General features: G+C 36.5%; 2 protein-coding genes across 2 annotated transcripts in view; one reads left to right on the forward strand and one right to left on the reverse strand.

Moving 5' to 3' along the window:
* Positions 1 to 18,605, reverse strand: part of LOC106877270 (dnaJ homolog subfamily C member 7) — a 37,013-nt gene extending 18,408 nt beyond the window's left edge. Inside the window, exons 1-5 of the mRNA XM_014926132.2 lie at positions 18,307 to 18,605; positions 6,960 to 7,066; positions 2,484 to 2,608; positions 412 to 525; positions 111 to 185 (exon numbers count right to left, since the gene is read on the reverse strand). Of these exons, the coding sequence (XP_014781618.1) occupies positions 111 to 185; positions 412 to 525; positions 2,484 to 2,608; positions 6,960 to 7,066; positions 18,307 to 18,320 (435 nt within the window). The 5' untranslated portion in view covers positions 18,321 to 18,605. The remainder of the gene's footprint in view (positions 1 to 110; positions 186 to 411; positions 526 to 2,483; positions 2,609 to 6,959; positions 7,067 to 18,306) is intronic.
* Positions 18,606 to 19,407: 802 nt separating this feature from the next.
* The window catches only part of LOC106877263 (uncharacterized), an 18,755-nt gene continuing 15,322 nt past the window's right edge, over positions 19,408 to 22,840 (forward strand). The window contains exon 1 of the mRNA XM_014926127.2: positions 19,408 to 19,417. Within this exon, the coding sequence (XP_014781613.2) occupies positions 19,408 to 19,417 (10 nt within the window). The remainder of the gene's footprint in view (positions 19,418 to 22,840) is intronic.

Raw genomic sequence — 22,840 nt, forward strand, 5'->3', positions numbered from 1 at the left:
TATATATATATATATATATATCACATTTTGAACCATGTACTATCTACAAATAACAAAACAGAAAAAATGTAATATTAGTCAGAAATAAACAGTAATTTGTCATGACTTACTCTTCTGTAATCTTCTTTGACAAAATCAGCTTCTGCCATGGTCTCCAGTTCTTGCATCTGTTGAACAAGTTTCACCTGGTAGAGAACACAAAACGTTACTGAAAAAACATTGCTTGCAAGAGTGATTGGAGTACATCAAGTACAGACTGACTGAAGGAGAAGGGCAGGGTACCACATTTCCAAGAAAGCACAATACAACCATTTAGTGAGGTACCCGAGTTCACAGAAACAACCAAACCCAAATCAACAAAACTGAATTTAAATAGAATAAAATTTTAGAATACATATAACTCAGACTTACCTCCTTCATAGCCGTTGCATTTGTAGGATCAAGTTGTAATACAGCTTCATAACTCCTAAGTGCTGCACATGTGTCGCCCAACATCATGTGACATTTGCCTTCTCGGAGATGGCCCTGTAAGGAAAAAAAAAAAAAATCAATACAAGAGATTGATTTGGCAGACACCCTTCCATCTGAACTGTCAACTGATCTACTAGTAATAGCAGCTGAATTACACTATCTTGAGTAAGAAAAGATACGTTGGATAATGTAGTACGAAAATAATCATACCTAAAAGAAATGTCACAAGATGGAATGCTTTTAATCATAGGTCTCAATCAGATACTACAAATAAGTTTTGATAACACAAGTAGTCATCATGTGTGTATGTGTGTGTGTATATATACTGTGTATATCACATCACCATCATTTTGCATGCAAATTATGTACAGCCATACACCCTTCCTGTTGTCAACTTTCACCTGTCACAAAACAAGGTAAATATTTCCCCATGGCCAGATGCGTTTTCATAGAAGATAGGAAACAAATAACACTGTTTGTACGACAGTGACAATCATTTTGTAGCACTCCATTGGTTACGACGAGGGTTCCAGCTGATCCAATCAATGGAACAGCCTGCTCGTGAAATTAACGTGCAAGTGGCTGAGCACTCCACGGATACATGAACCCTTAACGTAGTTCTCAGGGAGATTCAATGTGACAGAGTGTGACAAGGCTGGCCCTTCAAAATACAGGTACAACAGAAACAGGAAGAAAGAGTGAGAGAAAGTTGTGGTGAAGGAGTAGAGCAGGGTTCGCCACCATCCCCTGCCGGAGCCTCGTGGAGCTTTAGGTGTCTTCGCTCAACAAACACTCACAACGTCTGGTCTGGGAATCAAAACCGCGATCCTACGACCGCGAGTACATTGCCCTAACCACTGGGCCATTGTACCTCCACGACAATCATTTACAACTATCAAGACAAGGATAAAGAAACACACAAGTACCAAACCCACTGACAAGGCTTTGAACAGACTGAGACTGTTGTAGAAGACGCCCATGATGCTACACAGTGGGACTGAGTTCAAAACCATGTACAGTAATCCCTCAACTATCGTGGATATTACATTCCAAAACCTCTTACAGAAATAATCAAAATCTAAAAAAATATAAATACCTATTGGCCAGTGAAACCTGTGATATACTGAGGAGTTTACATATATTAGCCAGAAAAATCCGCGATGAACTGAGAGTGCACCATACTGTGATATGGCAAGGAAGTTCTGTAGTTGGGAAGTGAACTCTTTACCACACAGCCACACCTGAGACTATATATATATATATATATATGCATATATATAAATCTTTAGTTAAATATATTCAATGAGAATATTATATCCTGAATTTATATTGAGTGCGCTATTGTATTAAAGTATTTATGTATTTAATACGAGCGATTTTGTATATTTTATAATATATATATATATATATATAGTGTCACATACATCTTCATAATTTATGACAGGCTAAGAAATCAAATATCTCCTTCAAGAAACAGTCACTAATGTGTTCAGTAGAATATATATCTTGATATTTTGGGGGTTAATTTTATATTGCAAACTGTAAATGCTGGTTATAGATTTCCAAGGGAACACAGGATTTGTTGAGGGAGATTTTCTTTGGCTAGATATTCTTTCTGCTGCCAACCTTCATTTTCCCCTGGCAAAGACGTTTTCACAGAAGGCTGCAAACAACACCCCTTGCATGATCATGACACTGGCTCACAATCAGCATGCAATGTCAAGACAAGGGGACACATACACACACTGTTCCACCACCATCTACCTCATTCTCTCTCACTGTCCACTTCCAACAACTTCTCCACCCCAACTTCCACTCTCTCTCTCCTTCAGGGATTCTCAAGATACTAGCTGACAGACTAATGAACAGAGAGAGGAGGTGAAAAAAATTGGAATTTCAATAATTTTTCCCACATGATTAATTTTATAACAGGAACCTGAAAAAAAGGTTACTTCCTATTCCCTCCCAACAGTTAGACACAATAAACACAGACTAGCATTGTTTGTACTTACTTTAAGAAAAGTATTATCTAGTGATACAGCAGTCCTTGCATCAGCTAAGGCTTCTGGGTATTTCATCATCATAATGTAGGTAGCTGCTCGATTACCATAATAAGGAGCATGTGCTGGACACAATCCTGTACAATGAAAAAAAAAAAAAAAAAAAACAATCAACTTATAAATTAACTGCTAATATTTGGTGTTCAGAATGTCTAATTATGTAAGACCCATTTTCAGAAAGTCTTGTTCAACTTTCAAGTTTTACTGTTTGGAGGACAGATAATAAATACATATACAGACATTTTACATATAAACACTTAGTTTAAGAATGAGGAAGTTGTTTTAACTGATCAATATCAGACACTCCCAACACTAATCTGTCACTAACCATTCATAACTGACCGAGAAAAGAAACATGCCTGGTGCAGTGTAGTCTAGGGCTGTGAAAAACAATGCCACTGGGACCAAATACATACCTGAGATCATGATCTATTTTCTATAGTTATTGATCAGTATATCCATACAGGATGGTGTAGGACATTTTTTAATAATACACAAAAAAATAAGATAAATTCTATTCGGTGTCATTGCATGCCCAAGGTGGCATGCAGTAGGTATCGAACCCGGAACCGTGTGGTTGGGAAGCAAGCTCCTTATCACACCTGCACCTATCAAATAACAAAATATTTATCTATTTTTCGTCTTTGGTCAATAAGTATTATTTTCTATTTGTTTCTGTCTAGAAATGAACTGAAATCACTATTCCCTTCAAACTTACTTTTGTGACTGGGGCATCAATGTTTTCAAACTGACCCATTTTCCATTATATTTCAGACAGATTCAGCGCTGAGTTGCTGAAGCAGAAATATTGTTATAGCAAATATTCTGCTCAATACCAGATTTGCTTGTCACTTGCTTGACCTTACCCACTTGGGCATGTCTCTTAGTGGCTGACAATATATCCATATCTGATGATGAGCAGTAGTGGCGGAGCATCATAGCCATGTGTTGAGAGATTCTTTGGGGTTTGAATAAACGTAACAAAAGCAAAATTTGAAGGAAACATTAGCCATTTTACATACTTTCTAGGGGTAAGCAAATAGGAAATAACAGTTGCTACCCAAGGACAAAAATCAGGTTATAGTGTTATTACAGGATGACAAGTCTACTTATATTTTGTTGGAAAGAAGTCGACAACTGCCTCGATCTTCTTAAGATATTAGATCTTCCAAACAGTAAATAAATCGTTAAACTGTTTTCTTAAGGGTAGATTTAGGATTTAACATGACAGTTTTATACTCAGCATTTTCCAATACATGATTCTCACCATACTGGTTGGAGGTTCTCATATGCTTCTAATATAAATCTAATAAATTTACAGGAAAGCAACCTTGGGCTTTGGACCCTTTCGACAGAAAGGTGAATGTTGAAAATTTTTTAGAAAGTTTTACTGGAATTGAAGAAACCTGAATGATGTAAAGAGTTTATATTTTGCTTTGCAAGTAAAAGATTTTGATGTGACAACATACTGTCACCACGTAAGATGTACTAGTGATGATGCCCTATAAAAAGCACTAGTGATGGTGTCACGTAAAAGGTACCCAGTACACATTGAAATGGGTGGCATAAGGAAGGGCATCAAGCGGTAGAAACCAAACCCAAAAAAAAAGAATATGGAACTGGGTACAGCCCCAGTTTCTTTTTTCTTTACTGCCCACAAGGGGCTAAGCATAGAGGGGACAAACAAGGACAGACAAAGGGATTAAGTCGATTACATCGACCCCAGTGCGTAACTGGTACTTAATTTATCGACCCCGAAAGGATGAAAGGCAAAGTTGACCTTGGCGGAAGTTCAACTCAGAACGTAGCGACAGACAAAATACCGCTAAGCATTTCACACGGCATGCTAACGTTTCTGCCAGCTCACCGCCTTTCTGTCAAGTACAGCCCCAGTTTCTGTCAAGTCATTCAACCCATACCAACATGGAAAACCGATGTATGATGATGCTAATTCTTTCTCACTTTTGATTCATTCCAAGAAAATGCATTGCACTTAGGCATTTGAAAATACAGCAACTCTGTGTGTTTGTGTGTGTGTCCATCTACACAATATTTGAGGAATAAAAGATGCCCACCTATTTCAACAGAACAGAGGAAAAAGAGCACCAAGGATAAGAATAGCTTATGAGAAGCCTAACTTGACATAGACGAGCAGGAGGGGTTTTTGGGATGTGCCATCAAATATGGTATATATTCTGAAATATTTCATTTCAAATCCACTGTTAGGCAAGAAAAATCCAAGTTAGGCAAGAAAACGCTAATCATCATCGTTTAATGTCCGCTTTCCATGCTAGCATGGGTTGGACGATTTGACTGAGGGCTGGTGAACCGGATGGCTGCACCAGGTTCCAATCTGATCTGGCAGAGTTTGTACAGCTGGATGATCTAATACACCATTAGACTCCACTTGACAAAACGAGTCCGAGGATAACAGTCAAAGTAGCAGGTTTGGAGCCATTAAGCTTTGCTAATCAGATAATATCACCAATTGTGATTGATCATTCTACAAATTCACACTACTCATAGAAAAAAAAAAACATTAAAACAATTGAAGGCATATTTTTTAGACATGCACAGCTCACTTCTTTTGCCAATAAACTAACATTGCAATTACAATTACAACTGAAAGTTAGACAAGCAAACAGGCAAGAGAAGGAAAGGAAGTTTGCTTTTATTGATGCAATGTATTTATAGACAACTACAATGGGGGAAGCATTGGCATGGCAATTCAACCTGCTAAAAATAGCAGCAAGACATCTTTCAAATTACATACACTCCATGGTCTTGAAAATAGACACATTAAGTAATGTGGTACCAGACATAGTATGTATCCAAGAGATAGGCAAGATGGCCTTGCCTGGAATGCTTTTAATACAACAATACTCAAATAATACTTGATTCTGTTACTACACTAAACTGATACAGTCCCAGTGGAATCGCCAGTAACCCCCTACTACAGTCAAACAACCGGCTGTACATTAAGCAACCAAAATAATGCTACAACAGTATCAAAGATAAAAAAATAAGAGGAGCAGGGTATATATAGCATTGCTGTTCTAAATATGTAACAAACTCAGACAATATGATGTAGCACTTTTATTTTTTTGTTGAAATCTCAATGTAAATAAATCTCATTGAAACACTCAGCTAGAAGGCAAATACACAACTCATATTTTCTGTTACCAAAAATAGCTGCTTAGTAACATCAGAGAGGAAGTTGCTTCAAGTGCTACTAATAATGAAAATAACAAGCACACAGACAGAGCTTAGATTCTGAATAGTCTATCTACTTCACTACCTTAGTCCTCTGATTGTGCTAGAGTTAGCAGACTTTCGTTACAATACTATCAGAATTAGCAATAATCACATTGGCAATAAAAATAAATCCTGGCACCTTAGAACTTCAATATATTCTCAAGTATACCTGAGGCAATGCTTCTAAACATACCATCAGTTTCACATTAGCGGTTTTGGCTTTGGAGATGCAACATGTCCATTTATATTGATGTATCCACTTGTGGAATGGAATTAAGGACTCTTAGTGCACCTTACGTTTTGGTGCCTCGAAAGTCAGACCTAGTCTGATCAATGTTTGCAGTACCAATTTCAAAAATGGCATTAGTTTTGCCCTATCAACTCTAATTAAGGATGTGTACTTTTGATAAAAAAAAAATGACAATATTAATGCTTTAATATTAAAGCAGCTGAATATCACTAAATAAGTCTATTTCAACACAAAAGCTTAAGATCAAAAATATGCCTGCTACTTGTGCAGTAAATTCCCAGAACTGCGTGAAGAACTTTTGACAGTCTCTTGAGATATAAGAGAGCACATGAAAGAGCCACCTGGATGTGTGAACATGGTAAAGTTTTGGTACTTGTACCTTTCTCAAAGGTACCAGGCTAAAAGAAACTGCAGCTTGGATTAGGAATTGAAACTAGACTGCAGATTCAGTTTACCAAGAATTTATTACAACACTAACTATTTCCTGTCATCACAATAATGATTTCATCCTGCAGTCATAAAAATTTATAAGTTAAAAAGTTTACCCACAGTAAAACAAGTGGTCATCGTTTTATACATCTAAGATTTTTTTTTTAACAAGAAACAAAGACGTAACTAATGTAAGCTCAACATTCTATTATTTCTCTCAATTCAGTCACAACAACAATTATCTTTTTTTTTTTCAATAGTCCAAGACCAATATTTAGTATAAGAGCTGCAGAATCGGCTCAACTCCAGATTATTACAAATTCTATTATCAACCCAGAACATTTTTACGAAAATAATTGTCATAATATGAGAGTATAAAAGATAAACGTGATGCAACCCTAACTCTCTCAGGAGACTGCAAAGCTATAGAGTGTGATCTTGTTCCCATAAGCTGCTACTGATGAGAAAAAGCATGTAGAATGTAGTCTACTCACGTATAGCATCTTCATAACAACGCAGGGCATCAATGTAAGCAGCAGATTTAAAAAACTGATTTCCCTCTTCTTTCTTCCTCTCTGCAATGTCAGCTGTGGCTTCTTTCCTAAAATGGAATCCAACCAGAAAAATAATTTAAATACAACTGGAATAGTAATAATGGATGCAAAGGTTTGAGGTTGATCTGCACATCATACAGATAATAAAGCATGCTCTCTGGAAGGATTTGAGAAAAAGTACAAAGAGGTCAATTAGAAAAAAACAAAACCTTTTAATAATAATTTTGGTTGAATTTAATTTAATAATCTTTTCTTGTACAAGGACAATACCACTAATGGAGGTGGAGGTTATCAAATCACACTCCAGTACTCAAGATTTGAATGCAAAAAGCCAGAGACACTACCAATTCTAGTGATCTATCACTTAGAATATAATATACTAATGACAAAAGTACTAAATCAAAGAAAAAAAAACAATTTGTGAGTAATATACACTTCTCAACACCAATTTTAAATTAAGGGTTTCCTTATAAAAGATAACTAAATGCTCCCCATTTTTTTTCTTTCCATTAAGGATCTAAATCTTCAGGTTCTACAAAATTAAATATGAAACATTTTTCTTATTTTCTAAAAATTGTCTCAGTTTAAGATTCTGATAAAAAAAAAAAGAATTATTTTAAATTGCAAAGCTATTTTCTTTGAACCAATAAAATAATTTGTGGTTGAGTTTTGGAATATGTAATAGGTCATAATTTTTACTTGGAAAATTTCAGCAGAAAATTTAACAGAAGATCAGAATAAAAATTTATGTGACAAGAAAATGCACGTTACATTAAATTACAAAAAAATTTATTTGTAGTCTTGTAATCTGTTTCGAATAGATCTTTTATTTATGCATGACTTGAAGAGTTACTCAACTAAAGAAGAGCCGGGTGTGATTTGAGGGACAATTGGATGCTATTTCTAACATATTTTGGCAGCCATGTAAAGATTTCCCATACATACACAAAAACAGGTGTTGAGGGAAAAATTGTTAAGTACACCACATCTGTAGATCTAATTCCACACCACTTCTTTCACTATATATATAGTGCATACATGTAATGTACATCATTTAATGTCCATTTTCCATGCTGGCATAGGTTGTGTGGTCTGACCAGGGCTGTCAAGCTGGAAGATTGCACCAGACTCTAGTCTGATTTGCCATTATTTCTACGGCTGGATGCCCTTCCTAAAGCCATGTATAAATGTGTGCATAAGTATGCACATATGGAGATGTATATATGATCGTACATAGATCTTTATAAATGTACACACACACATATGCACACCCATTGTTTTAATATTCACTTTTTATGCTTCCATGAAACAGCTAGAATTCATTAAAAAATTTTCTACAGCAGGATGCCCTTCTTTTTACTTACTCTCACCTGCCTTTCAAGTAAGGTAATATTTCACTTTAGCCAGGCAGATTTTCATGGAAGATTGGAAGCAAAAAAAAAACAAAAAAACCCCCACTGCTTTCATAAGAAAGGTCAACACATAGAAACACATATGCACACAATGAGCTGCTTTCAGTCTCCACCAACTTGGGATGGCCCATCGTTATAGTAAAAGTCATTTACCCAAGGTTCCAAAGGGGCTGAACCCTAAATCACATGATGGGGAAGCAAACATCTTAAAGAATCAGGCTATGCCTATAGAAATGAAGAGCTGCTTATAGCACCTACGTCTTCCAAGTGATCACTCACCTAAATGCTAATTAGGTTCAACACACACAGATAGCTATAGATAGGATTCATTTAACATTGATTTTTTTTTTCCATGCTTGTATAGTTTGAACAAGAACTGATATTTAGACTGGATTTTATGGACAGCTGCTCTTCCTCTGCTATTTCACAAGTTTTTGAAGTGCAGAGCAAACAGATCATAGAATCAACATCAGCACTGCTCTGGTCAAATGGTAACATATGAAATATCAGCATTTACACAGACACAAATGCAGTTTCTAACTACCAAATTCCTTCATAGCAGTGAAACATGGGCTGTGATAGCTGAAGACATGCATAGGCTTGAAAGAAATGAAGCGAGTATGCTTTGCTGGATGTGCAATGTCAATGTGCATGTACAACACAGTGTAAGCATCTTGAGAGAAAAGTTGGGCCTAAGAGGCAACAGATGTGGTGTACAAGAGAGACGACTGTGCTGGTATGGTCATGTGATGTGTATGGACGAGGACAGTTGTATAAAGTGCCAATCTCTACTTTGTCGAGAGAACCTGTGGAAGAGGTAAACCCAAGAAGACTCGAGATAAGGTGGTGAAGCATGATCTTCAAACAGGCCTTTGGCGATATGTCATGCTTGAGAAGACCCGTCAAGCTAAATGAAATCATAGTCATGGCCAATGCCAGTGTCACGTAATTGGCACTCATGCTGGTGGCATGTAAAAAGCACCTTTCGAGCGTTGGGCGTCTCAGGGGCATCTGGCACCTGTGCTGGTGGCATATAAAATATAACTGTTGAGTGTTGGACCTCGCAGAGGCAATGTGGATGATACCAGTGTTGTGTAAATAGCACCTGTGCTGGTGGCATGTAAGAAGCACCTTTCAAGCGTTGGGCCTCATGGAGGCAATGAGAAATGACCAAGACCTTTGGCAATATGCCATGCTTGAGAAGACCCATCAAACCAAGTGAAATCATAGTCGTGGTGGATACTGGTGTCACGCAACAAACACCCATGCCGGTGTCACATAAAAGCACCCATTTCACTCTTGGAGTGGTTGGTGTTAGGAAGGGCATCCAGCCATAGAAACCATGCCAAATCAGACTGGAGTCTGGTGCAGTCCCTCAGCTTACTAGCCCTGGTCAAACTGTCTAACCTATTCCAGCATGGACAATGGATATTAAAAGAAATATGTTATGTGTGCACACACACATGATACACAAGTGTGTTCATGTGCATGAGTATATATATTACATACATACTAGCAGTAATACCCATCATGAATCAGGTAATTACTTTTACTGTTTCTCAGGCTGAGAAGCTAGAAAAATGGGTATATCATATAGAAGAATAGCTTTACAGAATCCAGGTGACTGCGATGGCACCGAAAAGGCTACAGGTCAAGTGGGATGTCCATTTGTTCCTTTTAACGTTTGAATAGGCAGTATGTATGTATTATATAAGAGAAAAACATAATTGAAGTAGGAAAAAAGATGGATTTCATATACAAACTTCTGTTCTTCAAGTTGCAATCCAGCAACTTTTAGTATTTGGCCCTGGGTGTTATTAATGCTCATGGCAAAAGAAAGTGGGATAAGAAACTGTAACAGCTTAAATTGGAATGGGACATTAGATGGTATAAGTGGTATGAAGGCTGTGTCACTTTTACCACAACCAGTGAGAATATTTGCCTCAATGCAGTTCCTCATAGATTTGTGCACAATTAGTGTTGTACCACTGCATAATTTTGTATGCTTGTATGTTTCATTTGGCCTGGCTTCTACAACTAGATGCTTTTCCTATCACCAACAACTTAATATCATTTACTGGATGCAGTCCTTGATGAGATGGGACTCAAGTCTCATCACAACCCTACACTTTCTTTGCTCATTTGCCAACCACCTTACAGTGTGTTCTGGAAGTATTTTTCATGACACCAACACAAAAGAAGTTTTGTATTATGTGTGTGACATCTACAGACAGAAAGGTTTATGCAGATGATGGTACTTACAACGTTAGTTGTGTTTCAAGTTTCCCCTCTACCTGTATCTCTAACATTTTAAAAAATTCTTTTCTAAAAATGTTTTTGATTTGAATATTTGAAATATTGAAGAATTTATTTTGTATCATGTTTATATACTTATTTTTGTAAAGTTCTGAAGATGAATAGTTGCAGACTAGAAATTACATCTATACGTTTTTATCAGCCTGTTCTTCAGTGGTTACACATTTATCCTCTTACACTGAGATGTATCTCTAATTTGGGATTTGAACAAAGAGCAACATGGTTAAGAGCTTCAAAATCAAGTGCTGACAAGAAAGCTTTAAGTCTGGACATTGCTAAAGTATGTGAAAATTAAATAAGGCACTTAAATGAGGACGGGGTTAGGATGCTGAACGTAAGGCTGACTGTATGGTTTTTATTTCATATCTTATAGACAGCATTGTATTGTGACCAGGAGCCACGAATAATTTAGCAACAGGAAGATCAGTAAAAGTAATTGCTACAAGAACCATTCCAACCATGCAAACAAAAATCTATCTTGAAAAGGTTCCAAGTTTGGCGCCAGCGTTCTAACAAATGAGTGGTTTGTGGTGTCTGCATAGATCTTCAACTTTGCTATATTCCCGTTTTTCCCTACCGAAAGGAATTGAACAGGTTTTCTGAAGCAGTAGCTTGGTGTCCAGGTCGCTAGCACTTTAGTCGCCTTTAACACCAGAACGCAGTGCCCCTATTCTAAAACCAGGATCCATACCAAAGAGATCACTGAGTCAGCACTGACTTCATTGTCTGAATTCAGATGTTTCACCTTGAGAGTAGGAAATTTAACATAAGAAACAATGGTAACTATGAAAAATGGCTGCTATTATTTACAGCAGTGAATAAATGATATATAACCATGTCACGGGATCTATATAATCAACCTACCTCGCTTTACTGAACAAATAGTACAGAATTAACATTATATTCACCGACACACGAAATACTTAAACGGGGAGGGTCAAAGAATAATTATGAAGCCTTCACTGTGATGGAACACAGGGGAAGATGCGACATTTATGCCTTCCAAACAGCACCAACAGGAAGAAAAAAAATCCGTACGTCGGTAGGTTTAAAATGCTCTTGTTTATTGATTCAAAAACAAGAGTTCAAACAATGCCTATAATTGTAAATCAATGAGAGTGGAATCTACTACTTCAACCGAACTGTGTCGAATGATGAAATAATAAGTCTATACAGAATGAGACACATCGTCAAAAGTGGTGGTGAGAATATATATATATATATAAAGAATATGAAGGATTTAATTCACTGATGATCTAAACCAATAGGTACGCCACAAACGTACTTATAATTGGTCATCAGTTAGGTTTCTAGTTCACAGTCGAGTCTGGCGCTAGGGATCTGTAGTAGACTTCCGAGTCGGCAGATATATATTAAAGGAAAAGTAAACAAAACCTTTTCCTTATATATATATATATATATATGCATACATACATATATACATATAAGTTTATGTATATATTATTATCTCAGTTTTAAAAAAAGCTTTGACAATGTAAATATATTAATAGTTACCATGGGTAGCAAAGATTACACAAAAAAAAAACAGGATATCACACCCGTTTTATAGGTAGAGATACCAAGTTGAAGTGATGCATTTTGAGTAGATATGAATAATAACAATAAATGGAGCAAAACGCATATAAATAAAAGGGACTTTTATCTATATGCGTTTTGCTCCATTCATTGTTATTATTCATATATATATATATTCTAAACACAAAATAGCTCTTTTAAAAAATTCTTTAAAATCGCTAATGTTACATTTCCTAATAGCCACAAGCTATTTAAGGATTGTTGATTAAGAAAATCTTTTGCTGAAAGGCATTCCAATCAGCACAAAACCAGTTTATCCAGACACGGTTTAACTAGAAATACTTAAATGGGAACTTCCGTGTGGGGCGTGCCTTAAAGGAGATTTGGTAGAATGATCCTTCGTTGGCTAAGGATTAAGGACCGATTACAATATGCTAACCAGAGAGTTGAGCGCGTCAGCTAAATTAAAGGGGAGTATTTAAATTGGGTAAATATTTAACGAAGTTGATTTCTTACAGCCAGCCAACCAACCACAGCCACTCAACCATTTTCATTTCTAAAAATACGGACAAGGTTACTTAGTTACTACAATACGATTGAAACTATCCAAATTCTGATTTAACAAGTAGGAAAAGATCAAGACTAAACCACAACTGCAATAACAAACCTAAGTTGAGAACGATAATGTTTTTTATTAATTAAATGATTAAATAAATGTTTGAAGAGTGCGATATAACGTTTAGGAAGGGGAGATAACCGAGTGGTCCTGGCAGAGAGCTTCTAGCAACTTCCATTTTGGACTGTGTATGTGTATATGTGTGTGTGTGTGTGAGTGAGTACGTGTATATGTATATACTGTAATCGTGTGTATAAGTAAAACATATGTGTTTATAGCATATATGTGTATATAAAAGTGTATGCATTGGGGATATTTCGTTTTCTTTCTACAAAATAGCTTCGTATGTTGTTCATTAGTCCAGATCCGAGCAGATTTATATTAAAGCTGTCCCAACAGTGACCATACCGTCTTTTTAGGACTAGAAATGCCTGTCTATTTATTTATTTATTAATTTTTTTTTCAATGACAGAAGGGAGAAGGACTAAAATGTATGACTATTCGTAAGAGTTCTGGAGTCCTCGTCATGACTCGCTTAATTGGTTTGATATTGCAATTTAGGCGATCTCAATTTATTTTATAAGAATTCTGAGAAGCCATTCGCATCAGAAATGAGATGTAACGAGGCGGAATGTTGAAAGCTTCTGGTATATTCTTCCATGGTCTCTAGTTGTCACGTGTAGAAGAAATAACGGCGCCGCCATCAAATGTTGGATTATATTTGACGAAGATTGGGGAATAATTATTATAAGACATGCCAAGGAACAGAAGGAAACGGGGATGGAAATACAAATATTCAGAAATAATGGCGGTTAAGATAAAAAGTTTAGAAACTAGAAACATAAAGGATATGAAATGGAGGAGAGATCAAAGGGAAATATTAGGAGATCGGTTGATGTCTAATAACAATATTACTTATAGAATTATAAACGATTAAAGCCAACGTTTAAAAGATAAAGAAACGGATTGACTAACACAAAATAAAGCGAAGCATAAAAGAAAGAAAAACAATTACGAAAGAGATATATAATGATAATTAGTAGGAATAGACATTAACAAGAGTGAAGTATTGGGTCGATTTTATACTCGTAGAAAACATCAGATATGAATGGAAACTGCAAAATGGTAGTGACTACTATTAAGAAATAAAAACAAAAGGTGAATGGATAGGGATTATAAAATCAGCTGACAAAATTGGGAGCAGTAAGGAAAAATGGTAAAAATTAAACGAGAAAGCCTCCCAAGTGAAAACCTCCATTTCTTTCCACATCATTAAAATTTCAAATTTTGTTTCCTAACAAACAACTTGAGCCACAAAATACATTACGTGGGTAAACATGAATTGGCATCAAAATTAAAGTACACGAGATTCGTATAGACACTAAAAGATTATAAATAATAAATGTAGGAGATGGATGAACCGTGAGAGAAACAGAGAGACATTGGTGGTGTGAGAGACGAATTATGTGAAAGAATAACTATTGCAAACAGTGGCGATGGCAAAAAAACGAAAGAAAACTAGGATTCTTTCGTTTTAATACATTATAGAAAATGTCTTGTTAGTGATATCAGTGGAAATGAGAAAGAGACGATGTCGGTCGAAATTAGAGATATAGACATTCAATGCTGCGGGCATTTGAACCAGACGGTGAAATGTGAAACTTAAATATTACGTTACAAGGATATGTGTACTGACTTTGATAGAGGATAAATCATATGTAATTGTTTACCAACTGATAACAAAAACTATCTCAACCTTCCCCTATATATATATATATATATATATATATATATATATATATATATATATATATATATATATATATATATATATATATATTTATATAAGGGCATTACTACAGAATAATGCCACACACCAGACTTCCCTTGTGATTTTTTTTTACACACTAGCTTCCTGATAAAATTCTTGTAAAAGATTTTTATCCTATTTTGAATTTATTAATCAAATATATGTGTGTGTGTATTGGAGTAATTAACTGCAGTGTTATTTCTATATTATATAAACCAGCTTGGACGGCAGTTGCTGGTCATTTGTTAATCGGGATAAAAAATTCCCTCAGTATATACATTTTATTAATCTACTTAACTGTTGAAATTTCAAGTCTTTCTTACAAAACAACCCGTTTATGTAGAGGGGAGACATTCACTGAATCAACTTGAAGTAAAATGTTACACTGCTATCAGATATGGCTATCTACGATCAACCGTCGACCCACCCCCATCATAAGTCCAGCAAACGAGAAAGCCTCTACTAGAAATAGCAGCCAAATGTCATACAAATTACATCCAACTGTTAGAAAAGTACACGTTGGAGGTCTCCTTGGGTTTTCTGCATATCATAAGAGGGGCTTGTCACGGATGTAATGTCTACGATTATACGCTGATTTTGGATTAAATAACCTCACAAAAGCAGTTATACGAGCCAGTGAGGGTGCCTCTCTATACGGTCACTCAAATTGCTGGAAATAATAGCTAAAATCTTACAAATCCTAAATCCCCGTCTTTAAAAAAAAATAAATAACGACACCTTGGATAAACTATTGTCTGAATAAAAGCTGGGATTGTCATAGCTCGATAGTAGCCTTTCATTAATTAAACTTATGTCAATATAATTACTATTATTCATACATCTTGTTCATATAGGAGGATTCCTTCAGACTATCCGAACCATAAATGAATTAATCCAAACATCTGTAAAAAATATATGTTTTACTTCTAATATGATCGATATGTATCTATTGAATATATCACTGTATTACAATCGATATATTTTTATTCGATACATTATAGATAACAATCGATATATTTCTATTAACTAAATGAATTTTTTTTTTTAAACTCAGCGAACGATAACGAACATAATCAGTCTTAATTATCAATGGCATTATCTGTAATATATATATATATAAATAATGTACATATAATGTAATGTGACTAATAATTAAATCAAGGGTGAGACTAGATTTTAAATTACTTTCTTTTTTTAATTTCAAATACTCATGGCTAGTGACTAATTAATTAGTCAATGAACATTTCCAGTAGAAATTCAAAGCCTGAGAATTTTTCCAGAACATACTATACGAGGAAAACATTAAAAGAATATGCTAAGCCAGAAAAAGAGCCTCTACACACAGTAGACAGATTTACTAGAAATAGCAGCTATATACCATTGCTATCGTAAGGAGTAGGGATATATTACATAATGTAGATAGCCCTCCAAAAGGTTTCGGTTGGAATGTCTGACCTAACGTCTGCTCGATCAGAGTTAACCTACGGTTAATCCATTATATTATATTATATACACACATTAAATATTTTTATCTTCGGTATAGATTTTGTCAATATGGATGGAGATAAGTTAAATAATTTAAAATACATAAACATTGGTACACAATTAGTGGAAACCATGACTATCACGTCTCATATTGAGACAATATATCTAAGACTATATCATTATCCAATGTCTTTTACAATAACTCAGGTGTGATTTGAGGTTCATTTGGCTGTTGTTTCTAGCAGATGGCCTTAACGGAAAGAAGGTGAAACCAGATACGTTGGTTTGTTGGTTTACATGAGACAAGACTTCTTTTCATAACTTATCAAACCTCCTTCGTCAGTGCTATATTATATTGTATGTAATATAGCTGTTAGGTATCCTCACGTTAAATCTAGTAGAATTCCATTTAATTCCAAAAAGCTTTCCAGTGGAACTACTAACGTTTGGCGAACCCAATCTCAATTTTATTTCGTTTCATTATTGGAGATAACGAATATTTAAAAGTTGTTTCGTTATTTACTGACAATTTCAAAAGATTTTATTTACAAAAGGTATAAACATGATACTACATGTGATGTAAAATGTTAGCAAATTCTTCAGATTCATTCTTTCCAATAATTTCCATCATGCAAATTCCTCCAAAAATTCGGCAACAATTGTAAACAGAAAAAAGTTTAAAATGTAGTTTGAATAATTAAGCAATTAAGTCAATAAAATTAGAGATAATATTTCCAATAATGTGGAAAATAATTTGGGACCGCGGAAAGTCAATAGCGGGTCCAGTATTTACTGATCTTTCAATATTATTGACCATCAAGGGATAAAATTGAGGAATGTGAAATTTGAGATGGTTCTAGTCGTCCTAATTAACACAGATGTGAGGAAACAAAGTCGGTAGGGGGCATACTTCTGTAGACATGCCTACCCTTCACTGGGATGTGTTCAAATATACAAAAGGAGACCTAGGTGAAATTAGAACTTAAAATGTAAGAGGATCGAACAAAAAACAGCGTATGATCCCTTTTAGCCTCACCAGCAGACCCCTTGGGTTCCTTTACTAGTGTAGACTGTTTAGAAGACACGGACCAGGTGTCCAGTCTGACGTTAACTTCTTCCGTACTCCACAAGACACCCTAAAAAGTGAGTCATGGGTGTTGGCCTTCCTACAATGATTTAACCCACTAAAATATATTTCATCTTGCGCTTTATATAGCCTGTTCATCGCCATAGTTTCTTGCTTTGGCACCGTAAGAACATAAATTACGAGGTCTGGGGTGATTTAGTCGGTTCTAAAACATGGCTGGTGATTATTTTTTATCGATCCTGGAAGGATAAAAGACAAAAAATGAAACGACATGAATTAAACAAGACCAAGAATCGCCATAAAGGATTTATGTCCAGTAATCGGTAATCTACTATTTCTGCTAATACTGTCAATATGATTCCATCTTCCTAGCCATTATTATTAATAGTATTATTCTTATTCCCTCAATACTCCTTGTATACTATATCCATCCTAAGATATTAGATAGATATTCCTTAACCCATATGGTTGTTCTTTTCAATTCGGTTCACGGGTTCAAATTTAGATATTTTTTACCTATTTCCGGCGACTAAGTGGGAACAGATCGAACAGTGTATGTATGTATATATATATGTATGTATATATATAGTTTTAGGGAAAATATTCTCCCTAATATTATTATATATGTATATATGTATATATATATACACACACACCACTTGTATATTTCTATGATGTGAAAATCTATCGTTATGGTAGTAAGGAAATTACATGAACATAATTCCTGGATGGTCAGTGGAGAAATACTGGAAGGTGACCCATCTACGAAATCTATCTGTTAAATAATCTTAACATTCGTGTGGAGTGAAATAATAATAATAATAATAAAACTTCCAAATATTAAATGCCGAACTGTAAAAAGGTTCTGACGAGCTCAAGTTGGCGACAGGGTTTCATTTCCTGGTGGTAACCATCCTGTTATTTCTTTTTCAATTTCACTTTGTCTCTCTCATAAATATGAATAGTAACAAATGAGACATCCACAATTTTAATAATACTAGAAAAGCCAAAAAGGATATACTTACTGATCGGCTGTCATATTTGTTTCTTGATAAAGATAACAAATAAAATGTCTTTTTGTTGTTGTTGCTGTTTTTTTCGTTACATACAAAAAAAATGAACTATTAGTTGCTGTTTCTTTCCTCCTCGAAAAAAAAAAGAAGATAAATACTTAGGTTCTTACAGACAGAACCACACCACTTAAGATACACAACTGCTTCAATCAGACATAGTCAAAAAAAAGCTTACTTAATAGAAATAAAATAAGAATTAATGGCGGCGACCGTCACTGTGGGCTGCTGCTGATGACGATCGGGATTGCTATTTATACTGGCTGCTGCTGATTACTATTTGAAACACAGCTGCTGCTGATTACTATTTGCAACATAGCTGCTGCTGATTACTATTTGCAACATAGCTGCTGCTGATTACTTCTTTCTCTGGTAGATAGTGATGGTGATGGTGATAGCGAAGGTGCTGCTACTGATTACTGCTTTCTCTAGCTGATGGTGGTGGTGGTGGTATTAATTATGACTGTGATACTGCTGCTGCTGATGTCTATGATGACTACTATTGTTGAATTGGTTGATGATACTGCTGCTGATGATGATGATCATTAACGAGTTGCTGCTACTGATGATTATAATTCTTGAATCGGTTGATGATGCTGCTGCTGCTGATGTTTCCCTTCGTGATAATAGTGGTCTTTTAATGTCATATGGTCGTTTCTGATTGGTGGTGGCTGCTCATTGGTAGACAGTTCAAGATAGCTCCTGCTAGTGGTGGAGGAAGTTCTATTCCCTTCTGTATCTGATGGTGGAGTTACATCATTGATGGTTTTTATCTGATGATGGAGGAACTGATTGGTGGTTATATAATTCCGGTAGTTACTGAGGAGTTTTCTTAGCCCCTGGTCACTCCAGATTAAGCAGACTTATAATCAATTGTATTCCGGCCACGGCCAATCCCATCATTTATTAATACAATGTCAATGTTTTTAACATATGTAATATGAGTGATGACTGACTGTTATTTCTAGCAGTTTCTGATGTTTACTACTGCTATTGGAGGCTTTAATGGTTTACAGGTAGTGGGGTACATATGGCAGTTGCATGATAGTGTAGTAAATGGCGGAAAGTAAGTGATGGTGATGAAAACGATGAATTTAATTATTTAATGTTGGTTTAAAGTGGTTGTGGAGACTAGTATAGAGATATAGTAATGGTGACGTGAGGACTGACCAAACTTATACAGGGGCTCGGCGATGGCAGGGTGGAATCGATAACCTACATTAAGGTGGTGGTGGTGGCAGCGACAGTGTTGAGTGACGTAAATCAAGGCAGCGGTAACGTCAACGGAATTACGTAAATATTTATGGTGTGGGTATTAGTGGGAATGTTGTTTAGTCCCGAATTAGGCGGTAGGGTGTGATTTGAGGAACATCTGGTTGCTATTTCTGGCAAGTCGAGCGACCACGTAAGGGCTTGCTCTCGTTAATTATAAAAGCTCCTGACCATGGAAGTGATTTAAATTTTGACTGTAGAGACGTCGGGACGGTGAACTGGGTAGTAATAATAATGGAATAATGATTTCCCCCTTTTTTTTTTACCTTTTATATAGTGAATTTCGGTGGTAACTCAAAAGATTGATTGACTGTCTGAGGTATCTCATTTTAACATATAGAAACGGAAGTGAAATTCGAAGGGCATTATATCGAATGGTCGCCGTTTTAAGTACATTTACCACCGCGTTACAGAAACTCTGGTTACGTAGTTCCAAACTTACGGAAATTGTAAAGTAAACTAATTTCGGATTACCGCCTATAACTTCGCCCTTACTAAAACCCAGATAGGGAAGATCGCCCCCAGATAGATTTTGGAGCAATTTTAAAAACTAAAATCACGATCTATATATTAGCTTTCTTCATGTCTAAAATATATTTGATGTGAATTTTAATGCAACCGGTTGCTCCTCTCGCTATTTTCTTTCTCCATTCCCACTGCACTCAACCTACCAATCCAATTGTTTACATTTTTTTTTACTCTCTTACCCATACCTTATTTGTCAATGCATTCAACAATCTTGCTGACAACTTCCCTGTCTTCTGTTAAACCAGTTCGTACGTGTACCAATTCAACTGACTGTTTTTCATTGCTCTCAACATAACTCGTTTTGTTACTAACTATATCCATACAGTACTTCCCCCAGAAAAGAAAGTCCTTTCTTCCCGTCCATACCTTTTGTTTTGTTATTTACATTATTACATCCAAAGTAAGGCGGGGAGCTGGCAGAATCGTTAGCACGCGAGGCAAAATATTTAGCGGCATTTTGTCCGTCCTTACCTTCTGAGTTCAAATTCCACCAAGGTCGACTTTGCTTTTCATTGTTTCGGGGTCGATAAATTAAATACCAGTGAAACACTAGTCCCCTCCCCCAAAATGTCAGGTCTTGTGCTTTTAGAAAGGATTATTACATCCAAAGTAATTAGACGCTGAACATCACTACTTTCCTTAGATTCTGGTGTCCTATTTTCTTCTCCCCCCCCTCTCTTTCTGCCATTGTTAGATTTAACTACAAAGAAATAGAGTATGTAACCACCACCATCACCATTTAACATTCATGTTCCATGCTGGCATAGGTTAAACAGTTGGTTAAGAGGTGCAGCAACATCAAAGGAAGATAGCTTTCATGTGCGGCAGATGCACAGGGGCAATAAACACCACAGATGCTCAGAAAACAGATTCTATCACATGCCAGGGGGAGAAACTAGAAGTAGTTGATAGCTTCCACTACCTAGGTGACCAAGTTAGTAGTGGAAGTGGATGCTCAGAGAGTCTTATGTTACCACTAGAATAAGAAAAGCCTGGGCAAAGTTCAGAAAGCTTCTACCCCTACTGGTGACAAAGGGCCTCTCGCTGAGAGTGAAAGGTAGATTGTACAATGCATGTGTGTGAACTGCCATGCTTCACGACATACATAGGCTCGAGAGAAATGAAGCTAGCATGATCTGCTGGATGTGTAATGTCAGTATGGACACACGACAGAGTGTAAGTGCCCTGAGAGAAATGTTGGACATAAGAAGCATCGGATGTGGCGTGCAAGAGAGACGTTTGTGCTGGATGTACTACGGATGGACAAGGAGAGATGTGTGAAGATGTGCCACTCCCAAACAGTTGAAATAATCCTGGGTAGAGGTAGACCCAGAAAGACATGGGATGAGGTAGTCGAGCGTGACTTTTGAACGCTGGACCTCACAGAGGCAATGATGAAAGACAGAGACCTCTAGAGATATGCTGTAACTGCAAAGATCCAGCAAATAAAGTGAGTTCACGGCTGTATCCTGCACCAGTTTTGCATAACCAGCCTCAGCCCATTCAAAAGTACCTTGGGTTGTAAGGCGACCTGCTGTGCTTGAGGAGACCTATTGAGTCAAGTACATTAACATCAAAATGAAAATCAAATGGAAATTGTAGTCGTGATACCCATGCCAGTGGCACATAAAAAGCACCGTCCAAACATGACCGATGCTAGTGCCACCTTGACTGGCTTCTGTGCTGGTGGCACATAAAAAGCACCAACCGATCGTGGCATGTAAAAAGCACCCACTACACTCACGGAGTGGTTGGTATTAGGAAGGACATCCAGCTGTAGAAACACTGCCTAATCAGACTGGAGCCTGGTGCAGCCTCCTGGTTTCTCAGACCCCAGTCGAACCATCCAACGCATGCTAGCATGGAAAATGGACGTTAAACGATGATGATGATGATGTAAAAAGAGAAAATGCAAGATATGTAGTTTCCATTTACACCCTGAGCAATGTTGATCCTAATGCCCTGAAAGAAACCCACGAAAGAGCCTTTGGTGTGGCACTGATTTCTAATACAGTAGCAACTGCAAGTGAAGTATTCAAAAGAGCTGCAGTTCAGAAGAAAGAGTAGAATGATAGTAGAAGGAAATTAGATAAAGCACAAATGTAATGTAAATTCCTCTTCTCATAATTATAATAAGTAGCTGGACCAATGGAAATTCCATGTTATAAATCAGCACATTTGAAAATATTGTGTTAGCTTATTAAACACAAGCAGAGAGTTTCGAAAATTCACTTGATATCCAGCCATTTAATAAGATATTGCTTATTTATCTTCTTGTCATACATTTGGCAGATTTTCGAGCGAGATCGTTGCCAGTGCCCCTGGACTGGTTCTTGTGCGGGTGGCACATAAAATACACCATTTTGAGCGTGGCCGTTGCCAGTACCGCCTGACTGGCCTTTGTGCTGGTGGCACGTAAAAGCACCCACTACACTCTCTGAGTGGTTGGCGTTAGGAAGGGCATCCAGATGTAGAAACTCTGCCAAATCAGATTGGAGCCTGGTGCAGCCATCTGGTTTCACCAGTCCTCATTCAAATCATCCAACCCATGCTAGCATGGGTTGGACGACTTGACTGAGGACTGGTGAAACCGGATGGCAACACCAGGCTCCAATCTAAATTTGGCAGAGTTTCTACAGCTGGATGCCCTTCCTAACGCCAACCACTCAGAGAGTGTAGTAGGTGCTTT

This window comes from Octopus bimaculoides, chromosome 23 (genome assembly GCF_001194135.2).
Source record: "Octopus bimaculoides isolate UCB-OBI-ISO-001 chromosome 23, ASM119413v2, whole genome shotgun sequence".
NCBI classification, from domain to species: Eukaryota; Metazoa; Mollusca; class Cephalopoda; order Octopoda; family Octopodidae; genus Octopus; species Octopus bimaculoides.